The sequence below is a fragment of the Carcharhinus amblyrhynchos genome, chromosome 20, assembly GCF_965287045.1.
Source record: "Carcharhinus amblyrhynchos chromosome 20, sCarAmb.v2.hapA, whole genome shotgun sequence".
Taxonomy (NCBI): Eukaryota; Metazoa; Chordata; class Chondrichthyes; order Carcharhiniformes; family Carcharhinidae; genus Carcharhinus; species Carcharhinus amblyrhynchos.
In genome coordinates this window covers 18,799,281-18,827,188 of record NC_137343.1, presented here as the reverse complement: position 1 = coordinate 18,827,188, position 27,908 = coordinate 18,799,281, and the positions used below count along the sequence as shown (strand labels likewise).

At 40.6% G+C, this 27,908-nt stretch overlaps 1 protein-coding gene across 2 annotated transcripts in view; it reads right to left on the bottom strand.

Moving 5' to 3' along the window:
* Window positions 1-27,908, bottom strand: part of grk3 (G protein-coupled receptor kinase 3) — a 247,370-nt gene that overhangs the window by 9,933 nt on the left and 209,529 nt on the right. Inside the window, exons 14-20 of one of the 2 annotated variants that reach the window (XM_080208191.1) lie at window positions 23,731-23,797; window positions 16,885-16,985; window positions 14,502-14,568; window positions 10,250-10,345; window positions 8,783-8,945; window positions 7,064-7,200; window positions 3,343-3,375 (exon numbers count right to left, since the gene is read on the bottom strand). In XM_080208191.1, the coding sequence (XP_080064317.1) occupies window positions 3,343-3,375; window positions 7,064-7,200; window positions 8,783-8,945; window positions 10,250-10,345; window positions 14,502-14,568; window positions 16,885-16,985; window positions 23,731-23,797 (664 nt within the window). The remainder of the gene's footprint in view (window positions 1-3,342; window positions 3,376-7,063; window positions 7,201-8,782; window positions 8,946-10,249; window positions 10,346-14,501; window positions 14,569-16,884; window positions 16,986-23,730; window positions 23,798-27,908) is intronic. The other variant, XM_080208192.1, reaches the window with a different exon arrangement.

Below are 27,908 nucleotides of genomic sequence, written 5' to 3'. Positions count from 1 at the left end.
TCTTCAAAATATTAAGAGGATTGAATGGGTCAGACATTTTGTTTTCTTTATTCTTTCACGGGATGAAGGTGTCACTAGTACGGTCAGCATTTGTTGCCCATCCCTAATTGATATTTGAACTGCTCGGCTATTTCAAAGAACAGTTAAGAGTCAACCACATTTTTGTGGGTCTGGAGTCACATGGACTGAATATGGATGGCAGATTTTCTTCCCTAAAGGACATTAGGTCAATTATCTTCACATTAATGGACCAGATGTGTTTTTAAAAACAATCAATAATAGTTTTCAAGGTCACTATTTCTGAGACTAGCTTTATATTTCAGATTTGTGAACTGAATTTAATGATGGAATTTGAACACATATTTTCAGAGCATGAGTCTGGGTCTCTGGATTACTGGTCCAGTGATGTTATCATTATGCTACACCTCTCCAACATAGCGCTATATATAAAGCCAATCTCCAATATACTTCTGACAGCTTTATCAACTTGTCCAGCCATTAAAAGCTGAAAATTAGTAAATTCAAGATTAACAATTAGGAGATTAGAGTGAAATGTTAAACTTAAGGTGGTTAGATTATGGAATTAAATACCAGGGAAGGCCATTAAAATGAGTTCAAGAACCAATTCTAGAAAAAACCTGTCTCGAAAAACTTTCAATTCATTCAATCTCATTCTTTCTGAATACTAATCAAAACAGACACGTTATTCCCGTTGGACTGGATGTAAACTACTCCTGTTATACCACGAGAGTGACCAAACGTGTTACAAATTTGGCTACATTACCTTTTGAAATTTAACAATCCAAAGTGCAGCCAGATCATGGTATCGGTCAGTGTGCAGTGCTGACTTGATGCCAGCAGTGCTCAGTGCACCTGAACCATCTCATTGCAGAAAAGACCCTCAGCCAGCACAATTTGAAGGGACACAATCCAACAATCTCCCACTCTGCAACGCATTTGAATTCCTGCTGGTTTTGGTAGAGTAGGATTCTGACTGCAATACAGTAGACTGATAGAACATAGAACATAGAACATTACAGCGCAGAACAGGCCCTTCGGCCCACGATGTTGCGCCGACCAGTTACAAAAACAATGACCCACTAGCCTATACCAATCCCTTTTCGTCCATAAACCTATCCAGAGATCTCTTAAACGCCCCCAAACTAGACGCATTTACAACTGCAGCAGGCAGGGCATTCCAATCCCTCACCACCCGCTGGGTAAAGAACCTACCCCTGACATCCGTCCTGTAGCTACCCCCCCTTAATTTAAAGCCATGCCCCCTCGTGCTAGCTTTCTCCATCCGAGGAAAAAGGCTATCACTATCCACCCTATCTAAACCTCTAATCATCTTATATGTTTCAATAAGATCCCCTCTTAGCCGCCTTCTTTCCAACGAAAACAACCCTAGATCCCTCAGTCTCTCCTCATAGGACCTCCCCACCATACCAGGCAACACCCTAGTAAACCTCCTCTGCACCCTCTCCAACGCCTCCACATCCTTCTTGTAATGCGGGGACCAGAACTGCACACAGTACTCCAAGTGCGGCCGCACTAGAGTAGTGTACAGTTGCAACATTACACTGCGACTCCTAAATTCAATCCCCCCTACCTTATAACTTATGGTTATAAGTCAGCTGGCTTTAAAAGAGCAGCTAACCTGGTCTGCAATTAGATAGTTGATCTCTGCCTGGGCTACAATTAGCTCCTGTGTTCAACAATTCTGGGTTAGGGAGGGGATAATTAACCAAAATTCCTGCTCCTGATTGCTGTTCAGTGATCTCTTTTGGAAGAGTACTGGATAAACATGAGGATTTCTGTATTGTATATACTTACAAAGTAGTCCATCTTGTGTAAAGTTGACCAAAAAAAAACTTACTCTTTACTTACCATTCATTTGCTGCCTCTCCCGCAAGCTAGCTCTTTCCCTCTCACCGACTCTCTATTTTCCCATCTGCCATTTCCCTGCCCGACTCTCCTGGTCATTGCTTTCTTTTGCAAACATTTGTTTGTGTGCACAGTCTCAGGAGAGAGGCGGTGAGAGAGAGAGTGTGAGCAATGAAGCTGAGGGTAGGAGAGTAGGGCAGGGAGGCAGCGAATGGAAAAGTCAAGCAGGAAAGCGGCGAGTGGGAGATTCAGGCAGGAAGGCACTGAATAGGGAAGAGTCTCAGACAGCGGAACAGACCGCTCCAAAATGATGCCAACGATGTCATGCATTAGCCCCACTGCAATTTTAACCCCTCAAAAATATTACTCAAGTATAAATCAACCTAGCCTAGCTTTGGTCTTGACCTAGCCTAATGCTTTGGTTTCAAAAGCTCGACATTTACATGGGTCCATATGGTATTTAATGGTTATTTTTAAGTAGTTATGGTCAAAATGGAAGTTCCTGTTCCTCTGCCATGTTTCAAAATGAAAGATAGGAGATGGGCTATTTGCAGGGATCAGATAATGTTATTGCTACCTAAATTAATCATAATAAAATGGTCTTTATGAATTGAATGTTCTTCATCATGACTATCCCAGAAAGCAGTCAAGATCATTTGGACAGCAGGGACAGGAGAAAACTGGTAGAGATGGATTGTTAAATAAATGACTTAAAAATGAACCTATGGATAACATATTACATTTTTACATGCTGTTGTGTCATGTTCTCAATTATTGCCCGTGAAATATTTGGTTGGATCCATTCATCATGTGAATATGATGTCGTGTTGGTACTCACTAACATCAGGTATTTCAAACTTGCATTCTTATGCAACAGTGGTTTACAGAAGGTAAAGAAACGTAGAAAAAAAAAACTCACAAAAATAACCATTACAGCAGGGATATCACAATCAAATTGATCAGGAATAGAATCTTTTACACAGAGAGGGTTGCCACCAGGGGAGATTCACACAGGAAAGGTGGTAATGAATATAGATTCTGTGCCCTGTATAAACTATGGCTTTATATCAAGTTATTTAATTGCCTTCGAGCTTTGTCAGTTTTCAGATGATTTTTTGGAAAGATTGCCAGGTGATAAACTTAGTTTCCTGCTGCAGAAGAAAATATCATCCCTAGATGCTCTCCCTTCCCAATGAAGAGGGCTAAGATGATTTTGAAGAAACTATAAACAAAATGTAAGACTTAAAGGCATTCCTCAAGTTGTATGATCAAGTTTGCTAAAGTGCTGGCTGAAGGAGAGGAGAATAATGAGAGACAGAGAGACGATGTAGGATGAAAAAAACTAACTACATGCTAATAAAGCTCATCGTGACGTCCCCACAATACACTCATAAAACTTCAACTATAGCATGGGAGAGCAAGATAGATGCTATAGTTTGACAGCATTGTTCTTACCAGCCTACGTCTTTTATAAATAATCCAGGCATCCTAGATGGAAAATAACATGACAAATTCTTTGTTTGATTAGATCTCACTTTATAGAGCATTGATCGACTGATCAACTCACTGCAATGAAGTCCTGTTAAATTCAAATGTTTAAACTTTCAAATGCAGTCACATGGGCTGAGATTGCACTTCAGACTGAATCTTCCAATCATGGCTTTTCGTGTGGAAACAAAATACCATTATGTATATATGCATGATCAAACACGTGTGACCTGCAGTATTGGAAACATTATCTAAGGTGCACTTAACTTAGAGAAAATATGTTTTCCATTATAAAAGGAAATGATTACTTTAAACATTTATTTTGAAAAAAGTAAAACAACAAAAAAACCCCACACATATATGTATATAGATTGGTATATTCAAATGGATCTCACCAAGGATCACCACTCGTCATCTAACTTTGCTGGTCCTCGCCTACATGTTTAGCAACATAGCAATGATAAAAAGTCTGTTCACCAGAAATAACATCCCTCACCACTATGAGCACAAAACATTTCCTGGAAAAATGCAAAAAGACACCCAAAATAAATTACTAACTGCAGTGGATAAACAATAACGTGTTAGTGTGGCATGATCTTTCAATGCAGGCAAAGTAGGTGCATGTTTGTATACAGTGTACCTTAAATCAGTGGCTTATTTTCAACATGTGTTCAGCATACATCTTCCTTTCATCTTACACATCAATCCTTGGATCTGAAGCAGAGCCAATCATCTTGCACAAGTGCCATTTATTCCACCTGCATGCTGGTTGTGGCTGAGTTAAAGATTATGCTGTACAAATACCATGCAGTTTGCCTGCTGCAATTAATCATTTATTTTGGGTTTCCTTTTGAATGTTTCCAGGGGATATTTTGCAATAATTATGGAGAAGTATATTATGTCTGTGAGATTTCTTTTGCTTGGCTATTTTGTTAAGCACTACGTGTCAGAATGTTAGAGTAGATACAAAGTGAAGATCTTTCTCCATTACCCAATTTGGTCAGTCTGAGTCAGGCACAGAATGGTTAGCTACAGATTTAAGCTCCTTCTACGCAGTGTGATTGAGCAATTCTGAAACAGGTGCAAGACCAGCTAGACACAATGCAAATTTCCTTTTCTACTGGTCCAATGTCAGAAGACTACCCTTCCTGCAAATAGTGTGACATTACTATCCTTGTAAACTCTTATAACAAGTAATGAGTATCTGATTAGGCAATGAGAAGGGACCAGCGCATTATAAGCAGGACAACAGAATGATGCAAATTCAAAAATATCAAATCAAACAGAGGCAACTATAAACCTGTAATCTTAATTGATTTTTTTTGTGTAGACTCAATTACCCGGGGAACTTAAAAATTAGATGTATTAAAATAATAATTGACAACAGTTAACATGGATTCAGAATGATTCCTGTGTGAAAATGCATCTCAATCTCTTTGAAAAAACGGCCAGTGGTAAGCTCCACAATTCAATACAAATAAATAAAAGACAATTTATGTCAGAAGGAAACAGGCATAACGTGTATGTATGAATGATGTTGAAATAGTTGAAAGTGAAAAAGACCTAGGAGTTTCAGAGGATCCAACGTTCAACATACCCAACCAATGCAGGGCAATAATTAATATCAGAATGATGAACTATACTGTTAACTTTGATTAGTGATAGCACTTGCATTTGAGTCAAAAGGCTGTGGGCTAAAGTTATATATTCAAATTATGGATTTGAATATATAACTTAAGCTGACAACTTCAGTGAAGTGCTGACAGAATAGTTCATTGTTGGTGCTGGTATATCTTTTAGATAACAAACCATGAGCCTGTTCCAGTGAACATAAAATATATCCCAACATTATTTGAAGAATCGTAATAGTGTTCTTGAAGTTCTGACCAATATCCACCCCTCAACAACAATAGTTTTTATTAACTGCTCTTTGTGGGTCCTTGCAGTGTGCAAACTGGCTGAAATGCTTGCCTCAATATCAGTCATTAAACTCTGAAAACAATTTGTTAGGTATTAAGGGCTCTGAGACATCTTGAGGGTGAAAAGATTCTATATGAATGCAAGTTCTTTCTTGCTTCATATTTGACGGTGATAAAGTAATAAACACCTTAAGTACTGTGCCTAACTCTGAGCACTGAGACACAGCAGTGTGAGAGAGTTAAAGACAGTACCAAAGGTGACAAGGATGATCTCCAATCTTAGCGGTACGAGTTATGCTGTAATACTGGAGATACATTAGCTGATCAGCGTTAAAAGAAAGTGTTGGCGAAATGATTCAATAAAGGTATGTAAGATCACAAATCATATGAGAAGGGTTAGGTTAGAAAATAAAATTGCAAGAAGGGGACAAGGGGCCAGAAGTTGGAACTAATAAATAGGAAGTTTAGGATTTTTATTAGAAGTTTTCTTCAGGAGAGTGATCAATGCATGAAATTGACTTCTGAATAGAAAAGTAGAATGAATTTTATTGAATTGTTTAAAAAGCAACAAGAAAGGAGGAATGGCATTCCTCAACCACAATTATCTTGAAACTTTGTACTTCACAAGATTTCAAGAATGCATCATATATTGTCCTAACTGATTTTGGAGATATACTGCTGCATGAGACACTTCAGAATGACTGATAGTATATTACAATCTTTAAAAGACCTAGGAAGGTGGAGATTTGGGCTACTGAAGTTCCTCTCCACACCCTTCTAAAAGATCTTGTGCAGTTTTCATCATTCCGTGCGCAAAGGAGCTCATCTAGATTTTCTTGTTTTGAAAATATTTGGGGAATCAGGTTGATTTAATCATTTCTTAACCTTATTTTAAATTGGGATCTATTTAAGCCATTACTTGAACAAATTTGAAAGATGTCATGGGAAAGAAACTAAAACTGAGACATCGGAATGAAGAAGTAACTTCTGCCATTGCTTGACATGACAATTTCACTTCTATGAATTAATTTTCAAAATTTATCCAGAGAGTTTAAAATTAAGACATTACATACACTATCAGGAAAAAATGTTTCATGACAAAATTACTGGAATCACTAAGGCAACACTGTAGTAATTTAAGAGGAGATTTTCTATTTTGGCGTTAATGATCAGAAAACAACTCCATTCCCTTTTTTCCGATTTTCTGTGCATTAACATGAATAGATTAAAATCAAGCAACTTAAACATTTTTTTCTACGCTCCCTGAATACCAGGCTGTGTTGCAGTGGAAAATTTCTGATATAGCTCCTATTTAAACTTTAGCTTGATATCATGCCTTTAGCATTTTAAGTTCCTAATAACACCATGTGACAGAATAGATGATGAGGAGCTGCAGAATGTGATTGTTAGCCAATGCATGCACTGACTATAATTCACTGAGGGATTTATTACTTATGTTTTCAAACAAGTTAATTTATTGGTATGTAGATTTTTTTATTGGATATATGTTATTGGTATGGTATTTCTTACGTGTGTGTGCCTGGCATATTAGATTTAATAAAATATCATGGGCTAGATAAACAGGAATTCATCCAATTAATTCTACACTAATGTGTTTTATCTTTAGTGCCCCATACACTCAACACTCAAAGATGCTTTGTGAGAGACATTAACCTTGGTACAATTCTCATTCTCCTGGTGCTATTCTGACAGTGATACACCTACTCACAGAACAGGGTCTTCACTTCTGTCAGCCTAACATCGCTTACCCGTGACTCGCCCTCTCCTCTCCACTCCAACCGATTTGGAAAGAGGTAGAAATAACGACGTTGCCACTGAGTCAGGAAAGGGTTTCCAAGTTTCAGCATATAACCATGCATAATGCAGTCTTTACCTAGGGCATAATCTGTATGGAATATGAAAAGTGACGTTAGTCCAGGTTCTCCTTGGAATGGGGATAAGTAAATTGATTTTGAATTCCTTAAAGTAATTTATCCCTAGTTTTCTTCTTTTTGCTTGTAAGCATGGTTGCATCCCTGCGGGCAGACAGGCTGCATACAGGTAGAAGACACCATTCAGGCAAGGCCCCTTTCCATTCTTCCTTTGTGCATGCTAGACATTCCATAATCCTTGATGATCCAGACAGGAGCAGAATGCTGGATTGTGCATGCAGCACTTTAGTCCATGGAACTGAACATTAGGGTTTCCATGGAATACAAAGGGGTGTGATATACCTTTTAATATTCTTTCATGAGATGTGGACGTCACTGGTTGGGCCTATTCCTATTTGCCCTTGAACTGAGTGGCTTGCCTAGGCCAAAGGGCATTTTAAGAGTCAACCACATTGCTGTGGATCTGGACTCATATGTAGGCTAGACAGATGACAGATTTCCTTCCCTAAAGAATATTAGTGAACCAAATGGAGTTTTATGACAATGGTTTGATGGTCATAATTAGACTTTTTTTTATTGCATTCAAATTCTGCTGTCTGCCGTGGTGGGATTCAAACTCAGGTCCACAATGCCATGACCTTAGGTTTTTGGATTACTAGCTCAGGAACAATGCCACTACATCACTGACTCCCCATAACTGTAATATTATGGTGTGATTAAATTCCACCTTATACACTACATTCAGATATGCATAACGAACCTCTGGAAGGATATAGCGGCCTTGGGAGTGAGACAGCACAGATTCATCAGAAGGGGACAGCTGTTAGAAAAGGGTTAATAACACGGACAGGTTTCATAAACAAGGCTTGTCTTCTTTTGAGTCTGGAAGATTAATGCATAATCTAATTGAGGCATGTAAGATGATTAAAGATTTGATGCTGTAAATAGAGACAAACTACTTCTTTCAGTGTATGACTTGAAAACAGAGGTGTATAACCTTAAAATTAAGGCCAGGCCATTCAAAGATGATGTCAGAAAACACTGAAATTCTCTACTCTGAGGTTTGGGCATGGTCAATTGAAAATTTTGAAATTGAAATTGACAAGTTTTGTTGGACAAAGGCTTTAAAGGTTATGGAATCACAATGGGTTGATGGGAGTTGAAATTCAGATCAGCCACAATCTAACTGAATGATAAAACAGGCTAGTGAGGCTGAATGGCCAACCAATACGCAGAGGTTAAAATAGCAGGCAGTAGAATGTCATTTTAAAGCATCCATTGACATGCATTTTCAACCTTTTTGTCAGGAGTTTAGTAGCACACAAGGGGAACAAAAGACAAGGAAAAAAGCTATAGAGAATAAAAAGTGAAAATACTGAAAATATATAGGTCAGCCAGCATTTGTAGAAATAAAAGATAAGTCAACATATTGTGTATGAAGGTTATACACCAAAAAAGTCAACTTGTCTTGTTGCTTTACAAGCATTTACTGTCATGCTGGGTATTTCAAAGCATTTTCAGTTTTTATTTCAAGCCTATAGAGAATGATCTATGGTGCATCTGCATTGAAAATATCTCATTAGTGAACTTTCCTACCTTCCTCATGACCAAGCATCTTATTCTTTGCTCTCTTCCTGACCTCGTTTTTATCAGTGTCAGCATTGACAGCATCGTACACAGTTTCTGCCACCTCTTGTTGCCATCGTTCTGATATCACCAGAGGGAAATTCTTATACAGTTCCTGATCACTATCCAACAGCTATGTGGGAAAAACAAAAATATACAAAGTGAGAAAGAGAGATGGAGAGTGACAGAGCAAGAATTTAATAGCAGGTAACAGGGGAGAGAAAGAAAGATGGGTAGTAGAGAGAAAATATTGTTGGGGGCAACAAGAGGAAGGGGAAGAATGCAGGTTGATGGCAATAGAAAATTAGGTGAAAGGGAGAGGGAGAAAGAAAGAGGGAAAGGAGAAAAAATGCCAAGAGGGAGGGAAAAACAATAATAGAAAATTAATTAACATAACTTTCTGAAAACAATTAAACGTTTAACAAAATCTCACTTCATTTCCATTGATATTTGGCTGGATTTCAATCTGGCCATTTTATTTTACTAATACCATGTTTTTAGCTCCTTAGAGCCTGATGTACATACCTCAAAGTACTTTGCCCAGTGTGCTGTATTTGGTTGCTTTGTTAACTTTAGACATTTACCATCTGAAAGTATGTTCTCTTGAAATCAAACTTCTTAAAATGTTCTTTCATAACTTTTGTTTTTTTTGTATACCAGAACTCCTACTCATGGGCATTCCACAATTCTAGACATTCCTCCAGCCCTGAGGTGCCCAAAACCTGAAATTCCATTGTTTCAGATTTATAAAACATCCAATATCAAACAGGAATTGAGATAGGGGAAAGCCACTATCATAAATGGGACAAAGCCACAATACACAGGCCATGGCAATCACACAAAGGCCAATGACTAATCAAGAGTAATCTGCCTATTCTACTCAGTTATATACATACGTCTCCACAGCTTTCACCAACATTCATTCATTACTTGACTGTACAGAATCCACAGGTTACATGTCTGCCACAAACACTGTATTTATTAAAACATCTGATGGTTACTCAGATGTTACTATTATGCACAGGTGGACCAAGTCTGATTATTCAGGATGTTGCACAGATGGACCAATAGGTACTGGTTATATAGGTGCTACCATAACTGAGGTCCAATCGGCACCTATCATCATTCTGGTTAGGAATGCCACCAGTATTGTCCATTATGCAAGTGCATAATAAGTGCACAAGGTCACAGCATTATCACTGAAACACAGTTCTAATGAAGGGTCATTGACCTGACATATTAACGTTGTGTTGCTCTTCATAGATGCAGCCTGACCTGTTGGGTATTTTCAGAATTTTCAGTTTTTATGCTATTTGCACTTGCTCATTACATGAGTGCCACTTGTTTCATTAATACTTCTTATTTTACTAGGATATACTAGTATGACATGGTACCATGTCCACAGAAAAAAACAATACAAGAATATGCACGTAGTACCTTGATGCCTTTTGTATCTTCTTCGTCAAATGATCCTATGTCAAATGCATCGGCTGCATTCACCTCTCCCCGAGGAGGAATGAGTGGAGGTGGATACTTGAAACAAAGAAACAGGATGAAAATAATAAATAAGTGTTGCACTGTAAGAGATCAGAACCACAGATATGATTCCATGACATCTGTCATGTGTTTGATTTTTTTGTCTGTTATCACTCATGGAAATCATTCTTGGTGGTGAAGTTTTTGCAAAACAAAAATCACAGCTCAGAACTGGATTAATTGTGATAGACAGCTAAAATATAGTCTTTCCATAACTACCACCTGGTTGAATCTAACTGAAGGTTAAAACTCTCTTCTCTCTACTGGTTGTTGAGTTCTTAATAAAATCAGTTGTATCCAGCGTCATCAGTTTTTATTTGGCAGAAAATCACAGCATAAATTGGTCAGGTTTAATAAAGTCATGAATGGACACACATAAAATCTTCCACTGATAGTAGCAATCTCATCTGTGACAAACACATTGCATAGCTTGGTCCTGGGTTTCTTTTATGGCTTGGAAGTGGCTCTTCCATTGCCAGTTTAGGAGTTTTGAACTATGGAGGAGAACTCTTTAGGCACCTCCTTTAAGCCATAAATGTAATCCTTTCTGAACTTTACTTAGACAGACCATAATACATCTCTTTCCTCTTCAGTGCAGACAGCCATCCAGACTGAACTTGGCATCTACCAGATCTCAAAAGCACTGATTTCTGTTGAACCATGCAAGGTTGTACTTGGGAGTGCCATCTTCTTATTTAGTTAGCCCATTGTTCAAGATGGTCAATACAGAATGATAAATCCTAACATAAAGCATTCCCTCATAGCTTTATTAGAACATCCGACTTGTCAATCCAGATGAATAATTAAGATCATGGCTGATGGCAGGTTTTAGCCAATGTAAAAGCCATTTACAATCACTTTTGTGCACTTGCTCACCCTTGCAGATGAAGGAAACCCACTGATCCTAGTGCATCTCTCTAATAACCTTTCTGTCTCATGAGAAGCTGCAGTATAATCTACCTTTTTAATAGTTCAATTTTCCAAAGAGATTTCAAGTTTAACTTTGAAGGCCTCCAGCTTTTCCTAAAGGTTCCCCTTTTCTTTGCAATTATCAGTAATAATGCACTGAGTGTCTAGCTGACTGTAGTTTCTACTTAATCATGATTTCAGCAACCACAGCAAGAATACCACTAGTCTTGTTATTTGCCATCATATTCATTCTATTAGTCATACAATTCCAGACCCAGGACTCATGGACAGAAACAGCCTCCCTGTTGCTAAGTGCCTTGGCCAGTTTGTGTAAAAGTACAGAGACCTTCATCCATTCTAACATGACAGTTATGCTGACTCGAATTCAGCATCCTGTCCCAGACAGATTACAGCTATTTTATTAATTAAGGAAGCGACTCGTCATGATTTAAAATTTTAGTGATGCTTAACAATACAAGGAAAACAAAAGGATATAGTATTTTATTCAACATTGAATAATCAATTGTTGTTCTACACTGAACAATATGCTGATGCCATGTAAAGCTTGGAATGTGAAGCTTGCAACAATCTAGAAATTGCTCTGTAACATTATCTAGAAACATCATCTAGTATGTAGAGAACGTGCTTCTGAAGTACATATACACATCCCACAAGCCAAGGCTTATCCTCTAAGGAGTATAATTTTCCAGACAGTTAGTTGAGCATGCCAATTTCCACTACGTCAGTCTTGGCCTTGCCTGGGCCCAGTTTCATCTGGGTCTTCTTACCCATGGGTTCTTAGGTGACAATCAGCATTCACAAATTTTCCAGAGGGATACAAACCTGTTTCCAAGAAAAGTTCAATATCAGGCTACTTCTCATCAAAGAAATTGGGATTTCAGGTGGCAATGCAGACCTGACTTACGAGGGGCATCCTTGAGATTCTTGGATGGAGTGATCGTGATGCCAGGTTGAAGATGTTAGCTGACATATTGCAAACATCAATGCAGGTGATGCTCATGGGTAAAATATTTAAATGGATTGACCAGGAGCTTCCTGCTTTCCTTCAACCCAGATCTCAAACCTAACTTTGTTAGGTCGGGGAGCTAGGTGACTCAAGTATCTGTTGAAACATTCCTCACAGTGTCTTTTTCAGAGATTCATTAGTATTCCATGCTTCTTCAGAACTCTCAGTCCTCCCACTGCACTAACACTGGCTCAATTCATAACTGATTTTACAAATAGAGTCTCAACTCAATTAATGCCAAGGAAGTTAGTTCCAGGATATTGAGCCAGCAACTGTGAAGAAACAGCAGTAGACTTCCAAGGCCGGACAGAATATGGTTTGGAGGGGAACTTGCAGGGATTGATGTTCCCAGTCATCAGTTGCCCTGGCCCTTCTAGGTGATAGCACTCATTGGGTTGAAAGGGGCTGTCAAAGGGGGCTTAATGAGTTACTGCAGTGCATCTTGCAGATGGTACACAATGACCCTACTGTGTACGTTGATGGAAAGAATGAATGTTTAAGGTGGTGGATGGGGTGCCAATTAAGCAGGCTGCTTTGTCCTGGATGGTGTTGAGCTTACTGAGTGTTGTTGGAGCTACAGTCATCCAGCCAAGTGCTGTGTATTCTATCACAGTCCTGGCTAGTGCCTTATAAATGGTGGACAATCTTTGAGGAATCAGAAGGCGAGTTACTCTCTGCAGAGTAAGTTCTGCTGGGCTAGTAGCTTACAGTGCTTCGTTGATCCCAGTTCTAAGTTGCTAGATCTGTCAAAATCTATTCCATTTAGCACAGTCCATAAAATAAGGTAAAGGGTATCTTCAGTGTGGAGATGGGAATTTATCTCCACAAGGACTGTGCACTGCTAACTTCTACCAGTACTGCCAAGGAGAAATGCACCTGTGCCAGTTAGTCTGTGTGGACAAAGTCTTGTTGGTTCATTCACATCTGCCACAGGCTCAGAGTAGCAGTTATGTCCTTTAGGACTCAGCTAATTCAGTCACTAGTGGTGCTGTTAAGCCACTCTTGATAATGGACGTTGAAGTCCACCACCAGAGCACATTTTGTTGTGTGTTTGTACCATCAGTGCTTCTCCCAATTGACGTTCAACATGGACATTTACTGAATCATCAGCTGTGGGGAGTCAGGGCAGGAGCTGGGGCACGAATATAGGTAACAATCAGCAGGAGCTTTTCTTGCCCATGTTTGGCTTGATACTGCGAAACTTCATGGCTTCCAGGGCCAATGTTGAAGATTCCCAAGGTAACTACTTCCCGACAATATGCCATTGTGCTGCCATCGCTGCTGGGTCTGCTCTGCTAGTGGGACAGGACATACACAGAGATAGTGATGGTAGCGTCTGGGACATTGTCTGTCAAAGTGCTGCTCGACTGGTTTGTGGACAGCTCTTTTGGCATTAACTTTTTATAAGGCGGATTTTGCAGTGTTGGCAGGGCTAGGTTTGCCATTGCAATTTCCGATGCCTGCCAGGTAATTTATCTGGTTTCACTCCCTTTTTAAACGCTTCCATGAGGTTTGTTACAACCCAGTGGCATACTAGGTTTTTTTATCAGAGGGCATCAAAGAGTCACCTACGTTGCTGTGGGTCTGGAGTCATATGAAAACCAGACCAGGTAAGGATGGCATATTTCCTTCATGGTCAACATTAGTTTCAGACTAATGTTCTAAAGACTAGCTTTTAGTTTCAGATTTATTAATCAGCTGCTGTGGTGGGATTTAAACCCACGTCCGCAAAACATTAATCTGGGCCACTGGAATATTGGTTCAGAGATTTGCAGAATGTCTCATCACCAGAACTTTCAAACAAGACATAGCTTGGCTGGCAGTGAGAAAAGCACTCCCCATCAGATCATTTTTATATGCCCTGAATTTTCTTTAAGTTTGAAATCAAAACCTTTTGCAATGTACTTTTGCACATTTTATGAAATAAAGTATATTTTTGGACAAAAAGGTGCAAGATTGTGGCTGAGGAACAGTTGCCTGTTTGCGTTAGGGTAGGCCCAGGAGCTACAGAGCAAGTGAAATGCTTTGCAAAGCAGAAAACACAATTAAAGAAATGAAGGAAAATAGGGATGTTTAAAGAAAATCCTAAATTTCCCTATGCACGCTGGTGCAAACCTCACCACTTGATGGCACTGTGCAAGACAATTCAGCATGCAGCAATACTCCACTATTCTTCACTTGTTACTTAGAGGAAACATAAAATCAGGCATGTCTTACCTTCTGCAAATAGACTTGTTGCCAGTCAATACCTTTAAAAAAAGGATGCTCTTTCACTTCTACAGCTCTGTAGAGATAAAATAAATAATCAGTAACCCTGGCATTAGACAACAACATATGTTCAGACATAGTTGCACCAAGAAACAAGATATCATCAGTGACACTGAGTAACAATAAATTATTTTCTAATCGCTCCATGCAACTGAAATTGCTCACCCTGTACCATCCTAATGAATTTCTTTTGGACTCTCTTCAAGGCCTTGACAACCTTCCAAAAGTGTGTGGTTCTGACTTGAGCACAATAACCCCACTGGAACCTAACAAGTGACTTATAAAGGTTTAGCATGACTTCCTTGCCTTCTCAACGTGCCCTGATATCAGTGATACTAGCATTGAGCAACAATTGAAATTAGTAAAGCTACCACTGAGCAACAAAAAATGATTAATCGTGGGATGAAGGAACAAGACATAATCATTTATGCTGGCACTAGCAGCGAAATATAATTATTGTTTCTTGATGTTAAGTGCCAGGCTCAATCAGTAAATATGTGAGTAAGTAATACAAAATCATCAAGTCTGGCAGTGTGCAACAGAATATAATCATTCCATGCAGTTTAAAGTGTCAGAGCTAATTCGTAATCCTGGAAGAGGAAACAAGATATAATCTTTAACAATGACACAAATCAACAGCAACCCCTCTTTAAGCAAATATACATAAACCTGCCACTGAGCAACAAGATATCACTATTACCACTGGCACACAGCATCAACATATCATCACTAACATTGCTATTGAACATTAAGGTATCATCACTAACACTGGTACTGGTGCTCAGCGAATGGATATCATTGCTAAAACTGCTACTGAGCAACAAGATATCATCTAATACTGGCTCTGAGCAACAAGTTATCATCACTAACACTGGCACTAAACAATAAGATATCATCACTAATCCTGGCATTGAGTAAGAAGTTATCACTAACCATGGCAGTGAGCATCAAATGATCATTGTGAGTGCTGGCACTGAGCTGTGAGATATTATCACTAATACTGGCACCAGATAATGAGGTATCGCCACCACTAACCTTGGCAGTGAGCAATAAGATATTATCATGAACACTGGTATGAGCAATGAAACATCACTGCCAATCCTGGCATCAAGCAATAAAATATCACTAACCCTGGCATTCAGCAACATATTATCATCACAAACCTTGGCACTGAGTAATAACACATCATCACTAATCTGGGCACTAAGCAATAAGATATCATCGCTAATACTGGCGCTGAATAATAAGGTATCATCGCTAATGCTGGCACTGAGCAATAAGATATCATCACTAATACTAGCACTGCGCAATAAGATATCATTGCTAACACTGGCACTGCGCAATAAGATATCATCACTAATACTAGCACTGAGCAATAAGGTATCATCAATAAAACTAGCACTGAGCAATAAGATATCATCATTAATACTGGCACAGAGCAATAAGGCATCATCGCTAATACTAGCACCAAGCAATAAGGCATCATCGCTAATACTGGCACTGAGTAATAAGGCATCATGCATATAATAATGGCATGTAACATGAAGCCATATAGACTATATTTTGTTTAGAATTATGGAATCAGCTTTGTCATATTACATACTGAGGATATACATTCCAGCATTAGCTCATGTACCTTCAGTCATTAGTGTCATAAAAGTGAATTATTGGGCAAGAACTTCTGGAGAGCAACAAACAGACAAATTAACACTCCTTTTTACGAAGCTTAGTTTGGAGCTGCACCTTTCTCATCTGGACCTCCATGTTGGGCCTGATGAGAAATGTGCAGCATACCTGGTTCCCAGTCCTTCCTTTACAGGCCAATAGCATTGGAGAAAATGAAGCCTTTTTATTGCGCTAGCTACCATAAGTCAGGTTAGTTTAAAGGTGCGAGCCACTTTGAGAAGCTATGGAGAAGGTAAGTGTGTAAGGTAAGTAGGTGAGGGGTTAGTGTGATTGGGTGGGGACTTCAGGTCAGGAGACCAAGTGACAAGGAGTTGGGGCTGGTGTGTTGGGTGACAATGGGAAAGGAAGTTGGCTGGTCAGGGGGAAGGGGTGTAGTCAGGACTGTCAGGAGGGCAGTTGGGAGAGTTTGAGGGAGAGTGGGAAAGGGCACTTTGGGCAATGGTATGCAGGGTAGATGGGGATGAGAGAAACTTACAAAGACTCCCCCAGCACACTTTCTGGAGATCAGAAGTTCAGGGCCATTTTTATTGTCAGCCATCATTTATCTTATTGTATTCAACATATGAGAAGCCACATCCACAATACATAATGTTACAGGTCGATAACCTGCTCCACAGCACAAGAAAAACATAAATCTGCTGCCTACCCTCGTCCTAGGCACCCCAGCCGCTTGGCAACATCTCGCTGTAGAAGGCCTTCCAAAAGGGACTTCAACTCCACAGAGAAAGAATCTGGTAATTCCACATTCTGAGGGAGGAAATTGAAAAATTAAACACTGTTGAAGACCAGGACTCTTGTCTATGTGGAATAGAGGTTCACTGCATTCCTCTCAACAGCTCCAATAATGTTGGAAATTCCTGACATCAAACAACATTGCTGAGCAAAATCAACAAAACTATTTATGAGTTGCCTTTCACATTCTCAAAACATCTCAAAGTCCTTCAAAGCCAATGAATTCATTTTAGAGTGCACTCACTTCGTAATGCAGGTAAATCAGAGGGATATAAACAGGTTAGGTGAGTGAGTAAAAACTTGGCAGGTGGAATATAATGTAGGAAAATGTGAAGTCATGCACTTTGGTAGTAAGAATAAAGGAGCCGAATATTATTTAACTGGTGAAAACTACAGTACAGGGATTTGGGAGTCCTTGTGCATACATCACAAAAAGCTAGCTTGTAAGTTCAGCAGGTAATTGGGAAGGCAAATGGAAGGTTGGCTTTTATTTCAAAGGGAACGGAGGAAAAAATATGGAAACACTAGTTAGACCACACCTGGAATACTGTGAACAGTTTTGCTTCCCTTTCCTAAAAAAAAAATACGGATAGTCCAGAGAAATGTCATTAGGTTGATCCTGGATATAGAAGGATTTTCTTATGAGGAGATATTAAGTAGGTTGGGTCTGTGCTCATTTGAGTTTAGAAGAATGAGGGGTGACCTTATTGAGCTATATAGGATGGTAGCTGATCTTGTCCATTCCTGCCCTGATACCAGCAAAAATGGAGAATTTGGCACCAGTCAAAAGTCCATTCAATGCAGCTGCAGTGAACAAAACCAGCCATGGAGGAGGTCGGAGGTTTTTGGCAACAGGATTGAGGGTGCCTGACAGGGTAGATGCTGAGAAACTATTTACCCTGTGGGAGAGTCTAGGAGTAAGAGTTTGCCTATTTATGAGAGATGAAGAGGAATTTCTTCTCTTAGAGGGTAACGAATTGGGGAATTCGATACCGCAGAGGGCTGTAGCGGCTGGGTCATTAAGTACGCTCAAGGCTGAAATAAACATTTTTAGTCAGTAAGGAAATAAAGGGTTATGGGGATAAAGTGGAGAAGTCATAATCTTACTGAATGTGGAGCACTGGATGGCCAAATTGTCTACTTCTGCTCCAATGTCTGTTGGTCAAATGCAGCAAATTTGCACAAAGCAAGACCCCACAAACAATGACATAAACTGCCTCAATGGAGTTGGTCGAGGGATAAAAGTTGACCAAGAAATCTAGAAAACTCTCACGCTCTTCTCTGAAAACGTCATTGGAGTTTTATGTCCACCTAAAAAGACAGACTTAATTTAACCTTGTCTGAAGGATGTAATTGCTAATGATGCAGCATCACTTTAGGACTGCAGTCAAGTGTCAGCCTAGATTGTGCGTTCAAGTTTTTGGAGTAGGACCTGAATCCATAACACTCTGACTCAAAAGCAAGAAGACTACCAAATATAAAAAAACAGGCTGTATATTAATTAACTTGCTAATTACACTGTAAACCAGATTGTACTGCTCAATAACCCAGTCTCTGAAAACTTCGCATGCAACTTACACTTCATGCATACAAGAGTCACAATTTAACTCATTCAATATATGTGAAAAGTGCCTTTTACTTGATTAGGGCTGTAAAATACTTTGAATCCCCTTCTAAATAAGACAGCAAACATACATTGCTGAGTATTTAGGCTCTGGTTTCTTTTGCCTTGTCTTCCCATCTGCTCCATCACTCCCTCTCCCCATCCTCTCCAACTGTTGGCTCAACCCCAAGGCCCACTAAAGCCCATTACTCCATTACTAAGCTTGGCAGGCAGATGATCTTTTCCCAGGTTACCGCAGAGGTCACACTATTCCTACGCCTTACAAAATTTGAGAATGTTGACTGACTTCCTGGCACAACTTTATCTCCTTCCGTATCTCATCTTAACTTAGATCTTTCCCAGATGGTTTGGCAGAGATCAAGAGACTCCCATTCAAAGATCATGTGATACAAATATCCATATTCTAACATTTGTGCCACTGGTCCTTTATCAACTTGGAAGAAAAACTAACATCCTTCTTTTACCATATTGGAACCCAAAGCTTTACTCTCAATATCTGTACTGATGTACTATATTGTCACTGGGGTAATGTGAACTGTGTTTACTTCTAGATTTGCCTTTGATATGAACGCCTTCTCTCTAATAGAGTGCTATCAGTAGTATTCCTTCATTAGCTGACCAGGAGAAATTGTTTGAACAACAGCAACTTCAGTTAATACAGCAAATCTAACATGGTAAAACATGCTTCAGTGTTTAACCAGTGGCGGTCTCAATAAAAATATTGAGCTACGAGGATATACAAGGAAGGATGGCAAGATGGCACAATGGCTAACACTGCTGCCTCACAGCTCCAAGGGCTCAAGTTCAATTCCAGCCTTGGGTGACTGTATGGAGCTTGCACATTCTCCCCTTTTCTGCGTGGGTTTCCTCCGGGTTTTCAGATTTCACAGTCCAAAGATGTGCAGTTTTTTTGGATTGGCCATGTTAAATTGCCCCTTAGATTACCCCAAGATATGTAAGTTAGGAGGATTAGCGGGGTAAATGCATGCGGTTACACGGATAGGACAGAGGGTGGGCTTGGATGGGATGCTCTTTCAGAGAGCCAGTGCAGACCTAATGGATCAAACGGTCTCCTTCTGCACTGTAGATATTCTATGATTCTATGGATAGATGAACAGATACTTAATCACAGAGGTTGGTTTTAAGAGAACGTCTTTGAAGAAGAAAAAGATAGAAAGACAATTAGAGGAAGAAATATAGTGCTTAGGACCAAAGTAGCTGAAAACACAGGTGCCAATGTTAGAATGATTAAAATTATGGATGCGCAAGAAGCCAGAATTTGAACAGCACAGAGACCCTGAAGGCTTATAAGGTTGAAGGAGATTTCAGATATAGGGAGAGGCTAAGCAATGGAGGATTTTGAAAACAAGGATGAAGATTTTAAAATTGAGGCATGTTGAACCAGGAGCCATGGTAAACAAACAGATGAGGGAATAAGCTTAAGCTTATAGAGCGTAGAATGTGGGAGACCAACCAGGAGTCTTTCTGAATAGTTAATTCTAGAGATGACAAAGACATGGATGAGGATTTCTGTGGCAGCTACGCTGAGGCAAGGACAGAGACAAGTGATGTTACAGAGGTGGAAGCAAATAATCTTGGTGATAATTTGGATTTGTAGCCAAAAACCCATCTTGGGGTCAAATATAACACCAGATCGTGAATGGTTTTACTCCACTTACTCCACATGGACGTAAATAAGTGTCAGGGAAGGATTTTATGGGGAGAGAGGGATCCTTCTCAGTATTTTGCTGGAAGAAAGTTTTGGTCATCCAATATTGGATGTCAGACAAGCATAAGAACATAAGAAATAGGAGCAGGAGTAGGCCATCTAGCCCTTTGAGCCTGCCCCGCCATTCAATAAGATCATGGCTGATCTGAAGTGGATCAGTTCCACTTTCCCACTTTCTCCCCATAACCCTTAATTCCCTTGTCTGTCAAAAACCTATCTACCCGTGACTTAAATATATTTAGCGAGGTAGCCTCCACCACTTCAATGGGCAGAGAATTCCAGAGATTCACCACCCTTTCGAGTGAAGAAGTTCCTCCTCAACTCCGTTCTAAACTGTGCGCCCCCCCCCCCCCCCCCAATCTTGAGGCTGTGCCCTCTAGTCCTGCTATCCTTTCTGAGCGGGAAGAGTCTCTCTACCTCTACCCTATCCATCCCTTTCATTGTCTTATACATCTCTATAAGATCCCTCCTCATCCTTCTAAACTCCAATGAGTACAGACCCAGTCTATTTAGTCTCTCTTTATAGTCTAACCCCCTCATCTCTGGTATCAGCCTAGCGAACCTCCTCTGCACTCCCTCCAAGGCCAAAATATCCTTGTGCAATTGCACACAGTACTCCAGCTGCGGCCTCACCAGTGCCCTGTACAGTTTCAGCAAGACCTCCTTGCTTTTATATTCGATCCCCCTCGCTATAAAGGCCAGCATCCCATTCGCCTTCTTGATCACCTGCTGCACCTGCAGACTGGGTTTTTGTGACTCATGCACAAGGACCCCCAGGTCCCTCTGCACCGTAGCATGCTGCAGCTTTTCTCCCTTTAAATAGTAATCCCCCCTACTATTATTTCTGCCAAAGTGGATAACCTCACACTTGCTAACATTGTACTCCATCTGCCAGGTCCTCGCCCACTCACTCAGCCTATCCAGATCCCTCTGCAGACTTTCCACACCCTCCGCACAATTTGCTTTTCCACTCATCTTTGTGTCATCAGCAAATTTCGTTACCTTACACTCAGCCCCCTCCTCCTGATCATCTATATAAATGGTAAATAGCTGAGGCCCCAGCACCGAACCCTGCGGCACTCCACTAGTCACCAACCGCCAATCAGAACAGCACCCATTGATACCAACTCTCTGCCTCCTATTAGACAACCAATCCTCTATCCACGCTAACACCTTATCCCCAACTCCATGCCCCCTAACCTTCTGAAGCAACCTTTTGTGTGGCACCTTATCAAACGCCTTTTGAAAATCGAGAAACACCACATCCACCGGTTCCCTTCTGTCTACCGCACTAGTCACATCCTCATAGAAATCCAATAAATTCGTCAAACACAACTTCCCCTTAACGAATCCGTGCTGCGTCTGCTCTATCAAACCATTCTTTTCTAGGTGCCTCGCTATTTCTTCTTTGATGACAGATTCAAGCATTTTTCCAACTACAGACGTTAAACTAACCGGCCTATAATTCCCTGCCCTTTGCCTGCTACCTTTTTTAAACAGCGGCGTAACATTAGCCGTTTTCCAATCTTCCGGCACTTCCCCGGAATCCAGCGAAGTTTGGTAAATAATCATTAAGGCATCTACTATCACCTCTGCCATTTCCTTCAGAACCCTGGGATGCATTCCATCCGGTCCTGGGGACTTGTCCACCATCATTCCCGTTAGTCGATCAAGCACTACCTCTCTAGTGACAGTTGTCGCATTCAGGCCTTCAACTCCTGCCATCCTTCTATCTTTAATATCTGGCAGACTATTCGCGTCCTCCTCCGTGAAGACCGAGGCAAAAAACTTATTTAAGGCCTCCGCCATTTCCTCATCTCCCACCACTAAATCCCCCCCCTCATCCTCTAAGGGTCCAACATTCACTCTAGCTAGCCTCCTCTTCTTTATATATTTGTAAAAACTCTTACTGTCCTTTTTTATATTTAGTGCTAGTTTAGCTTCATAGTCTATCCTTCCTTTATCAACTTCTTAGTCATGCTTTGTTGATTTTTAAACCTCTCCCAATCTTCGACTCGCCCACTACTTTTAGCCACTCTAAACGCATCTGCTTTTTATTTAATACTCTCCTTTATTTCCTTCGATGACCACGGCTGGTTATCCCTTCTCCTACATTCCTTCTTTACCATAGGAATATATTTCTGCTGAGCACCGAAAAAGATCTCCTTAAAGATCCTCCACTGTTCCTCAGCAGTCCTACCAACCAATCTGCGCCCCCAATCTACATTTGCCAATTCCTCTCTCATCCTATCGTACTCCCCTCTGTTCAAGCAGAGGACACAGGTTCGGGACCCTACTTTCTCATCCTCCATCTGCATCAAAAACTCAACCATACAACTCAACCAAACTCAAGCAATGAGACAAATCAGAGATAGTGGAGGAGGTTAAAAGAGATGAGACAGAGCTGAGCATCATTAGCCCACATGTGGGACCTGCTGTGTGAAATAGATGAGAAATAGATCCCTGAGGGACTCAAGACATAACAATGCAGGAGTGGGTAAAAAATCATTGCAGATGTTCTTCTGGTCAGAATTAGATAGATAAGAATGGAATTTAGCAAACATAATTTCACCCGACTGGGGGACGTAGAGCAGGCATTGGAGGATTATAATGTGGGCACCTTACTCAAAAACTTAAACAGGTTAACAAAAATGAGAAATGATAACTAGTCACAATCACAAAGAATATTCTTAGTCATTTTGGCGATGGCTGTTCCAATACCACAGCCAGGCAGGAAGCTTGACTGGTGGGTTTCAAACAACTTTGGAGAAGAAAGGGAGATTATAAGTAGGTGGTAGTTTGCTGGGACAGAGTCATCAAGGGTAGATTTTATTGAGTTGGGGTGATGACAGCAGATTTGGGGAAGGGGAAGAAAAGGAAGTGAACAAAAACTGGAAAACCTCTAACAGCATCTGTGGAGAGAGAATAGGGCCAACACTTCGAGTTTGGATGACCCTTCAAAACGTCAGACTGGAGAACCAGAAAGAGGGCTTGGAGCTAGAGCTGGCAAGGGTGTTTGGGGTCCCCTTCAAGGCTGTGTCTGGGTGTTTAGGTTGTTACTCTGAAGTGAGAAGGATTTTTTTTTCCTTTTAAGTCTTTCAGAGTAATGCTCAGGGTAAATCCAACAGAAGCATCTGACATTAGCAATCTAAATCACTTCTTTGGATGGATCTGAGCCCAACGCAATTGTCAAGAGAAAGTTAGCACTTTTGGGCAATTACTGGGTAAACCTTTACATGCAAACCTCTTGGAAGGATTCCCCAGCACATCAGTGGGAGACTTCCCAAATCCGACACTGGGGAATCCGAAAGTTATGGACCTTAATGCTCCAGCAGCTCTTTGACAGAATTCTGAAGCAGCATGACAGATTCACTGCCTCATTTATGAATTGTGATCTGTTTTCTTACCATTGTGAGCGTCATGCGGTCAATCTCATGCTTATCCTTTGTTTTGTGCTGTCGGAATGGGCTGTGCCTAATGAGACAATAAATAAAGTTTGTTAATTGAGACCGAGCAGACTGAGTGCAGCATTATTGTTCATCGACTAGATGGCCAGTGATGTGGGAATGATGATGGCAAGGGGTGGGCAGGAAAATGGGAAATGTTGGTGAAAAAGGAGAAGGAAAGGAAAAGACAAGACTATACTGTTGCGAAACTTAACAACTCAAATGATAATACCAAATATTTGTGTTAGGAGATTGGATACCAAGGCAGAAAGACTAGCATCCTGTGAAATGTCAAGCATCACTAGGAGAATGACAGGAGGACAACTGTTTGATCGTACATATTTTTGATACTTTTGTTTTCATAAAAGACAAATCCATTATTTTGCATTAGTTTTTTTGCTTTTCCATTTCAAAATGCGTCCCTGACAAATTACCTCTGTTGTCTTTGCTTTACTAATACAATGTAGGTATAGGCATTGTGTAGCAATTGCCAATATATCTGTGGCATAGGCAGGTTTTAATTTTGATTTTGTGGCACCATAGTATTTAAATTGCAAATTAAAAGTGCTGTGGCACTCTAGCCTCCAGTTGGCACTAAACATGGCCTGTGGTAAGAAGAATGATTAAATTTAAACTGTGAAGCATGCCAACATGGGTTCCTGATGGCTCAATTGTTTGACAGCACTGCCTAATCTATGGTACTTAATACCCATGCTCATGCACGAAGAAATCACTTGGGTGAGATACCAAAGGATATTTAAAACTGCTGGCACTATTTCCTAACAATTGACAGTGCTTTCAGAAGAGAAAGGGAGAAAATTAATTAGACAATAATGCAGCCTCCTCTTCCAGTGCCAGGTCTATCTTTATATTTTTAAGCTAAAATTTGCTTCCCATCTCTCCTGAATACACATTTTTGCTGGTTTATTGTTGTATGGGCAAAAATGGACTTTTCAGTACCTTGCTTTAAGTATGAGCTAAAACAGTGACCATTGAAAGAGTATTCAATTGCAGGGTGTAACATCTCAGCAAAGCCACTGCTTTTCTCACCTAACAACCGCACACGTGCTTTTTCCAGAAAGGGTCAATAAACAATGATTATGAACAGGAACCTAGCAAATTTTACCCTTCTTTGCCTTAGCTGCTGAAGCAACTGAACTGCCGTGCCCCATCTGTTGCCACAGCTGAAACAAGCTACATTTGCTGCAGTCTGAGGATTAAATATGAAACCTTTTAGTTTGCTTTGTATGTTAACAGACTGAATATATTTTTACTCAATAAGCCCTCAGAGGAGTGAGCAAAGATTTTTCTTCATAACATCTGTGAATATACTTTAGCAATGTGGAATTTAACTTGTCTTCATTTACAGTATTTCCCGAACAAACTAAATGTACTGCAGCTGGGTTTGATCTATGAATAGGCTCGTTGCTCCTTTTATTCCAAAGAATATTTTCTTTGCTAACATACAGTGTTGGCATATAACTCAGAGCATTGACTGGAGTTGAGATTCTTTCATAAACAAGATGTAATTTGTCTTTTGAGCCAGCAGGTAGCAATCCTGTTGCACAAGACTCCAATCGAGGGCACATCCCAACCACAAGGTTCAGTAGCTGATGAGCTGCTTAATTTATTTTCCTGCTGCTTTGCTGACCAAGGACTCTTTTATTTATTTCCTCTCTCCTCTGATCTCTCTGACTTTTACTCCATGACACTTCAAGGCCTCGTTCGCATCAATCAAATTGAAGCATCCCGCAGCAGGTCACTGCTGCTGTCACTACCATCTCTTTTTCTTTATTGGTTCATTCTGCACAACTCTTCAAAGGGCAACATCAAACAGAGTGTTTTGCTTCTGCACCACAGAGTTCTACCTTCCGCACCACAGAGTTCTACCTTCCATACCACATTTAAAAAGAACAGAATCATGCCTTGTTGGCAGGCTTTTTCTTTGAAGAGACTGGAGAAGAATTATTAAAGCTGTCTCAGAAGGTGACATGCTTGCCTGAGAAACTTCATTTTCATTAGCCCTATTTTGCTTACTTCTTTGCTCATCTTTTTCTATAAAAATGAACTCATAGGGTCTCAAATTTATTTGAACTACTTGAAAACAGTATTATTCTATTTCACTATAGTTGTGAAATAAGGAATGTTGGAGGCAGAGTGATATTAGCATCCTACCAATACCCCAAATTCAGTTTCATACATCTCAGCATTGTGACTCAGGCCGAGATGTGGAAGGTGCTACCTGAGTTTTGATTCAGTCATGAAGATCCAGATAGCCAAGTTCTGTTTACCTTTTTAGTTCTTGCTTTTTGGCTTGCTGTTTGAATTTGTTGAGTCTTTAGGTAGTGCTCCTGCCTCATTGGTCAGTATATACCACCATATTATGGTGGAACTTGAGATATATGCAGACTAATGGGAACACGAATTTAAATGGGTGGAATTTTCTGATGGCAGGGTTTTCCACTCCTGTTGAAGTCAATGGACTTGCTGCCTTTTTAAGCCCCACCCCTCTGTGACAGGGCCGTAAAATTCAACCTAATGTTATATGACACATCCCCATAGTATGCGTATTATACGGTTTATAAAGCCAAGTGCTTCGCTATTGTTGATTGAATGTATGGGCTAAAAGGTTACAAAATGGCACTCCAATGAGTGGAAGTGAGTCACTGGATCTATGCAAATAAACACAGTTTATAGTGTTTTGGCAGTGTAAGAAAACTATGCCTGACAAAAATATTCTTCCTTGCACATCCTTAGTGTATCTATATCTCTCATTAATAATGGTTGCATCTGGCAATGTGCCTGAAGTGCATACAATTTCCCTAGTGCATTAGCTGTACCAAAGTTGTAAATCCATTTATAAAGAATGTGTTTACAATTAGGCACAGGAGCAAATCTTCCTCTATAGTACAGATGTTTTCATCTGGCATCTGATTAATCCCAATATAATTACAGTCACAAAACAACAATGATAAAGGAGGACATGAGGTGCATCTATCCAGAATGCAGTTTGCAGTTAAATGATTTCAAGTTAAAGTATTGAGTTATAGTTAAATGATTTCACTATCTGACCTTAAAGTCAATTTCATGCACTGATCGCCCTGTGTGAAGAATATCTTCCAGGCATCAGTCCTAAATTAATATTTTATTCTACTTTGAATCTATTTGCCCTACAGAGACAATGTCGTTCGAAGCAATTTTCCCAATATATTTTCTCCATATCGATTATCATTTTACTGCCACAGATTGTTTAGATACTGCTTTCAAGTCTGAAAAGCCCTAGGTTTCTTCAGTCTTTCCACATAACTCAGACCTTTGGTATTAGGGTCCTGTGCTCTTTATTGCAATGGCTCCAATGCTTGACTACCTCTGTTATATCTCAGTGACAAAAACTAGACATTAGGCCCGATTTTACCATTTTCATTCTAAGCGCTGAATCTGGGCGTAATGCAGATCCGACTTAGAAGTCTGCTTTCAGGTGCCTCCAAACACACTCAGCCATCTCCAGTCCCATTCGCGTCATGAGTGGGGCTTAGCACAGCTGAAATGGTCGGAGCTCTGCACTGCGCATGCGCAGTTAGAAAAGAATTTGAAAAAGCGCACATGTGTCAGATCACTCCTGGGCCACAGAAAGCAGAGAAAGCAGCCCGGGAGCGATGGCCCCCACAGACACTGTCCCCCTTAACCACCGCCTCCTCTATTACCCACACACATCACTGTCCCCCTTATCCACCCATCCTACTACCCAGACCAATCGCCACCCCTGCCCCCCTCTCACCGATCGCCCGTAGGGTGGTCGCAGACCCCCCAGCACCCCGTCCGCACCCCCACCGGAGACATATCTGCCCCCCCCCCACCCAAGATCCGTCTGCCCCCCTCCACCAGAGATCCATCTGCACCCCCACCCCAGAGATAAATCTTACAGTCTCCCTCCTACCCCCAGAGGAACATCAGACCCGCCTCCTCCTCCCTCCCCACCAGACAACAATCAACCCTCCCCCACTACCCCCACTGGAGATGCATCTGATCCGCCTTCTCCTCCCTTCCCCCCCACCAGACAACGATCTAGCCTCACTCCCTCCCCCCTCCAACCAGAAAATGATCAGTCCCGCCTCCCTCCTCCCCTTCCCACTACTGAT